The sequence below is a fragment of the Arachis ipaensis genome, chromosome B5 (genome assembly GCF_059453495.1).
Source record: "Arachis ipaensis isolate K30076 ecotype BB chromosome B5, ASM5945349v1, whole genome shotgun sequence".
Taxonomy (NCBI): Eukaryota; Viridiplantae; Streptophyta; class Magnoliopsida; order Fabales; family Fabaceae; genus Arachis; species Arachis ipaensis.
Genome location: NC_142440.1, coordinates 149445449 through 149452256, shown reverse-complemented (window position 1 = coordinate 149452256; position 6808 = coordinate 149445449). Strand labels below are relative to the sequence as shown.

The 6808-nt window shown below is 26.6% G+C and overlaps 1 protein-coding gene across 4 annotated transcripts; it reads right to left on the bottom strand.

The window, feature by feature from the left end:
- Nucleotides 1-1855: 1855 nt before the first annotated feature.
- LOC107644426 (chromatin modification-like protein) lies at nt 1856-4130 on the bottom strand. Of its 4 annotated transcripts, none has more exons than XR_015883158.1 (6): nt 3837-4130; nt 3690-3765; nt 2775-2826; nt 2610-2679; nt 2202-2523; nt 1856-1967 (listed from the first exon to the last, which is right to left on the bottom strand). XR_015883158.1 is itself a non-coding variant. In XM_016348281.3 (5 exons), the coding sequence occupies exons 1-5, from the start codon at nt 3930-3932 to the stop codon at nt 2437-2439; spliced, it is 381 nt and encodes a 126-aa protein (XP_016203767.1). In that variant the 5' UTR covers nt 3933-4130; the 3' UTR covers nt 2146-2436. The 4 variants fall into 4 exon arrangements, 2 of the variants coding, with proteins under 2 accessions (XP_016203767.1, XP_020958649.1); XR_015883159.1 differs by having other exon boundaries at nt 3690-3750; nt 3837-4086; XM_016348281.3 differs by lacking the exon at nt 1856-1967 and having other exon boundaries at nt 2146-2523.
- Nucleotides 4131-6808: the final 2678 nt, after the last annotated feature.

Genomic DNA, 6808 nt, shown 5'->3' with positions numbered 1-6808 from the left:
CATAGTTAAGGCGAAACCAAATTATGTGAAACAAACACAAAAATTCTGTAAAATAAATATAAAAATTTCTTGAAACCAATACAAAAAATTTTGAAAAATAACACTGAAATACGCAGAGAAATAAAAACGAAGGAAAAAAAAACTGCACATAAAAAAAGATAAAATGAAAGACGAAAAGAACGAAAACAAGAGGAGGTAAAAATAAAAATAAAAAGCAAAAACAACAGTTAAAAGAAAAGAAGATTCTTCCTTCGCAACAATTGATTATCAGAGGATGCGTTTGATTTTGCATTAGAAAGAAGAGAAGCACATTTGTGTGCATTGAACGCTTTCTCTTTTTGTTTGGATATTTTTTTTTCTTTAAACGCCAACGTAATTTTACGTTTTATAAGAAGTTAGAAATTGTAACTTTTGCGTTTAGAAAATCACGTTAGGATTGAATTTATTTTGTTTTATCAATTCTACCCTTTAATTCCTTGCTTGTAATCCCTTTAGTATTCAAATATTTCAAATATATAATTATATTTTTTTATTAAATTTTTACTTTTGATTTTGTATAAAAAAATATTTTTGTTTGGCTTTGTTAAAATTTGTAAGTGTAATTCTTGTATTTTAATTTATTATTATAATTTTATTATAATATAAATTATTGATCTCATTAAAACAAACAAAATAAATAAAAAAGTAATTATAACTAAAAATAAAGTCATAAATAATTAAAATTTATAATTTAAAATAGTATTAAATAAAAGAGTACCGAGAGTATTAAAAAAATTATAAGTAATATAATTTAGTAAAGTATATTTTGATATATTTTTTATATATTTTTATTTTAGTAAGTAAATATTAATTTTATTATAAAATTAATTAATAATATCTATTTAAATATCTAAATTAAAATAATAGAATAATATAAAAAATTTATTTAAATTGATGTCTATTTTAGTAATTTTTTATCTAAAAATAATTTTGAGTAATGTAATCCAAACAATATTTACTTTACTATAATCCATTTTGATACAAAGGTTACCAAACATAAATCACTTTAACACAAATTTACTTTTCATCAAAATCAAGTTTTGACAAACTAAAATCCAAACACACACAGAATAGTTAAAAAGAGAAAAGGACAAATAGGTCCCTGACTTTTTGCCTCGAGAACCTTTTTGTCCCTGACCATTGAAAAATACTTTTAAGTCCCTGACCTTCACAAAACTTGGACGGATCAGTCTCTCCGTCCAAATGCCTCCGTCAGGGACTGATACGTCCAAATGCCTCCGTCAGAGACTGATCTGTCCAAGTTTTGTGAAGGTTAGGGATTTAAAAGTATTTTTCAATGGTTAGGAGTAAAAATGTCCGCAGGACAAAAGGTCAGGGACCTATTTGTCCTTTTCTCTTAGAGTGTCCTTTTCTCTAAAAAAAAAGGACAAATAGAATAATTATAATTAAAAAACGCATAAATAAGAATAATTAAAAATGAGTGAAAAATATAATTAAAAAACGCATAATTAAAAATGAGTGAAAAATATAATTAAAAAACGCATAAATAATTATAATTAAGTATAGAATAAGAATGATGTAATCTATGTAAGATGATAGACGCTCAATACAATAGATTGTTCTTTATTGATGGTAGTTTTAACTTGTTTTCCCTCCTTGGTAAGTTTTAACTTGTTTTCCCTCTTTGGTACATTTTTTCCCTTTTTTTTATTTTTTTTAGCTCTTGGAAGTTGGAACCTGGAGGGAGCAATAACTAAAACTATTTGAATTTCGAAGATGTAATCTCCTTAAATTGGAATGAATAGAAGCAATATATTCCTGGACGGTTTGGTTATTTCCGGTTTGGTTATTCCCATTTTAAATTGCATAAGTGCCTCAACAGCACATCCAATGCTGAAATAAATTATTACTTGGAATGAACCAGAAGCACCATTTGGGGATGAAAAAATAATAAAAATTGAAGAGTGCTAAGAACCAGTAAATTTTGCAATTTATAATCATCAATTAGTCATCATTAGTGTTTTTAATAGTATGAAATTACATTTAATGAGTGTATAATTACTCACTTTTCTTTTAGTGCTGACCAAATTTTAATAAAAATGCTGCCCATCAATTTTCTCATAAAGAATAAAAAAGAAAGCAACATTTGGGGATGAAAAAAATAATAATAAAATAAAAAAAGAAAGAGTGATTGGTTCCACATGGGCATGACCACATGGATGTGCCTTTAGTATATTTAATCTAATGTACTCTACTATCCAAATGTATTTCAATACAATCTAATCTAGACTAAAATGAGGATTCTAACCCTTAAATTTGTCACTCATCACAACTCAACGTCTTAAATTTGACATATATATGTATGTGACAAGGTAGATCCAATACTGAAATGCTAATCCAGGTTTGAAAGAAAATGTATTTACTTCAAAAGTTTCACTAGGACTCTTCCTTGATAAAGTAACTGGAAGGTAAGGAGAAATCTTCTTCATGATTAAGCAAGTCAATCTCTTCATCATCTGTTTTCTGATGAAAAATTAAAAAATAAAACTTCTCTTTATTAGTTCAAATCTAAAATTAACATTGTTATTTGAGTATGCATACTAACTTACCAGCATTTCTAAGTTGTAGAACCGATCCAACAGTTGAAGGACCTCTTCGGCAGAGAAGTGTCTGTCAAAACTGAATGAAGCATATACAATTCTAAAGATTATCTAACAGAAAATATAGATCGAAGACATTACGCTTGATAATCAAACAATCAAGACATTTCTAACCTCCTCTTTAGAAATTCCATCAGACCATAAATGACAAAATGGCGATGTATTCCTTCAAGAAACGATAATCATTGTAAGCATATAACCTAAACTGATGAATCATTATCCAAAATAATAATAACAATAATAAAAAATATTGATCCTGACAACAAGTGTCAACTACTAATGCTACTCACTCTGTTCCCTTTCATGTACTGTATCTAAATACATTGCTCTAAAAATGTATTAAAAGATGACAATGATATATAAAAAAGAATTGGGAGGAGTACATAGTGTAGAAATGCTTTTAAAGGATGATGTCAACATCCATCCAAACACAATTAATCCTTGACAAAGAAAAAGCATCAGATAAGGAAAAGCAGCACTTTCACACAACAACAATTCAAAATGTTCATACATGAACATCAAAACTACTTTCTTGTAGTCGACAGAAATGCTTAATTGCTTGTTGCCTAGTTGACAGGTTCATACCCTTGCTTGATGTTAGCTTAATGGAAAAATAATTTAGGATAGTGTAATCAGAAACTATTTAGTAGTTATCTAGTGCCTCGCTAACCAAATAAAAGTTTACTTCAGCATTTTTTCTATCATAAATCCTTAAAGTAAATTATAACACATGCAAGAAAATGTAGTATGCATCACCCTTACCGTTCAAGATGGCAAATGCCATAATAAGGAAAACAAGCTTAGGTAGTTGCTCTCATTATGTAATTTGAAATCCAGTATCATTTTATCCTAAATTCCTTCCATATTAATTGTAATTAATGAAATGAATCAATAGCTCTACCTAACAAATTTGGCGAATTTAATTGTATTTACATGATTCTTCTATCCTCGTATCAGTTCTCTTTTAACACTAAAGAAATCCCTACAGTGCAGTATCAAAATCAAATGGAAATATTAAAAAATAAAAACCTTGTAATTTAATTGGAGGATAAATTTCGAGAGCTTCCAACACCCTGAGCTCCAATTCAACCTGCGCTGCTTGCTCCTATCACAAATTCGATCATTTTCCAAATCCAAATTTCAAAAACCAAAGAGAGTGAAGGAGGAATGAGGTACCTTGGGGAGAGAGGAAGCAGAGGAAGGAGGGGGTTTGCACGGAGAGTGTACGGACATGCCGTCATGTTCCTCTTCTTTGGGTTTTCCACTACTCATTTATTCACTGATCACTATCACAAAGAAAATTCCCTTCGCAGAAGAACTCAAGAAAGTGCAACTTTTTTTCGTTTATTATGCGTGTTCATTCCTGATTCTTGGATTGCTTAGGGTTTTGGATTTTGTTCCCTTGGGTAAGGTAGTGGTGCTGTACGAATGTGAGGTTTGCAGTTTGCGGGAATAGTTGAGCCAACAGTTATTATGTGAGCCCACTTGAGCCCATTTTAAATGCAATTTTTTTATTAATATTATCTAAATCTTTTATACAAGCTTTTTTTTTTTTGTGACTTAAAATCTTTTATACACGCTTTAAAAAAAAACAAGAAAACCTTTTAGACCATTTAAATAAATCCCCATCTCCTCTCTGTTGTCGCGTCTCCCACCTCGTCCACTGCTTTTTTCTTTGGCTCGTCGTTGCGTCTCCCCATTGCGTTATTTTGAAAGAAGTCACCATCGTGTTATTTAGACTTTTTGTATAAAATCTTTCAGTTTTTGTATAAGATAGATACTTGTATCTCTATTCATATGGAAATTAAAAATTAGTTAGAACTATTATGTAGATGGGGAATGGGGGTCCCCGCGGGGAATGGGGCTCCATGGGGAATGGGGATGGGGAGCAATTTTCCCCCACGGTGGGGAATAGGACGGGGATGGGGAGTAAATCTGAGGGCGGGGATGGGGAGCAGGGAGGCATCCCCCGCCCCCGCCCTGCCCCATTGACATCCCTAGTCATCAAGCAGAATTGGCTATTAAAGGGGCCACGCACGAAATGGACACCAAATCATGCCAAATGGACACCAAATTTCGTTATAGAATTAGTTGTGGCTATCAATATGCTAACATAGAGGTGGAAGAGAAATTGTGGAGGTGGAATAAACTTAATTTCTTGACAAAAAACTTAATTTTATAAAACAAAAATTAACATCATTAAACTTGTAATTTTTATAAAACATATATTTTATTATTTTATTTTTAAAAATTAATTTTTTATTTTATTATTATATCAATTTATTCAATTTAAAATATTTTAGTCCAAAATTAAGTATTAAAATAAGAAAAAGTATATATAGATAATGAAAATACTAAACAATGTGAACAATGAATATGTCGAATGTTCAATTTACTAGCAGATGGTTATCCTAATGTTAATATTTAGGAGGTAATTTAGGAGTGGAGTGTTTTTTATTAGAGACTACGGCATTTGAGTTATAACTCGTTGGCATAAGAAATTGAATTGAGTACTTGACGTACTAAAATTAATTTTATAAAATATTTATTATGTAAATACTTGTAGATATAGATCAAATTCTTTTCAATATCCTATTAAAACTAAAATTGATTTTACTTCAATTTTAAAACCTAATTTAAAAAATAAAAATATCTTTATATTTATAAATTATTTAGACATATAACAAAAAAATACAACTATCTGAACATAATATAAATAAATTTTAAACTTATAACAATACTTATAAGTCCAAAGTATTGTTTTTGAAATAAAAATTTAATGATGTTAATTTTTATTTTATCATTTTAATAATTTTTTATTTTAAAACATTTAAATTCTTTAATTTTTTTAAGATATTATCTAAATAAAGATAGAATTATTCATACACAATAATTTAATTTTTTAAATGAATTTTTTTTTTAAAAGATAAATCTTTGTTGTAACAAAATTATTTTTTATATTATTTTTTAAACTAATTAAAATTTTCACTTCCTAAGTTTATTGAAAAATTAATATTCAACTTCCCATACCCCGTGATTTGGAGTCCATTTCGTGTCTGTCCCCTTTAATTGCCCATTTCGTGTTTGTCGGTGGAAAAATGGCTCTATCATGTCAGCATCATTTTGTGAGTGCCATTATTAATTTGGAGGCAAAATTCATTTTTCAGACGCCCTACTTAAAATGGTCATATACTTATTTTCAGAACATTTTTATCCTGCATATTTAGAAAATAAATGTATTTATTTATTTATTTATTTTATTGACTATGTCTAAAATGGGCACAATAATTATGTGCTTATAGAATGTGTCATATTTATATAGACTATTAAATTTTATTAGATAAAATTAAACAAAAACTAATATAAAAGAAGAGTATTGATGGATTCTAATATAAACAGAATATCTTAATACATAAATAAATACTCTAAATGATAATATTTTAATACACAGTACTTTAAATGATAACAGAATCTTTTATTTTTAAAAAATTAAATATAAAATATATAAATACAAAATATATGAGTATTTTTTATTCATTAAGATTAATTATTATGCACGAATTTTTATAAAAATATAAAAAAATTATATTAAAATGATATTTTAAACTGTAACATAAAATATAAAATAATTATATTTTTTATATTATTTGACAAATAATTAGATTATTATATTCAAAATTTTTTAACTAACTACTTTTGTTAATGGTATTATTATATAATATAATTTTTCATCAAAATATTTTAAAAGTATAATTTATTTAAAATATTATATATAATACATGAAAATATTAGATTTTACATTTTTTTCAATTATTTTAGAAAAACGGAATAAATAATATAATTCTAAATACATGACTATTGCATTATATATTTACTTATATTAGTAAGAGCTAAACTAAATAAACTTATGAAATTAAAAATATAAAACATATAAATACAAAAAATATAAATATTTTTTATTTATTAAAATTAATTATTATACAAAAAAAATCTATAATATTACAAAATTATATTAAAATAATATTTTAAACTGCAACATAAAAATATAAAATAATTAAATTTTATTTTATATTATTTGACAAATAATTAGATTATTATATTCGATATTTATTAACTAACTATTTTTGTTAAAAATATTATTATATAAT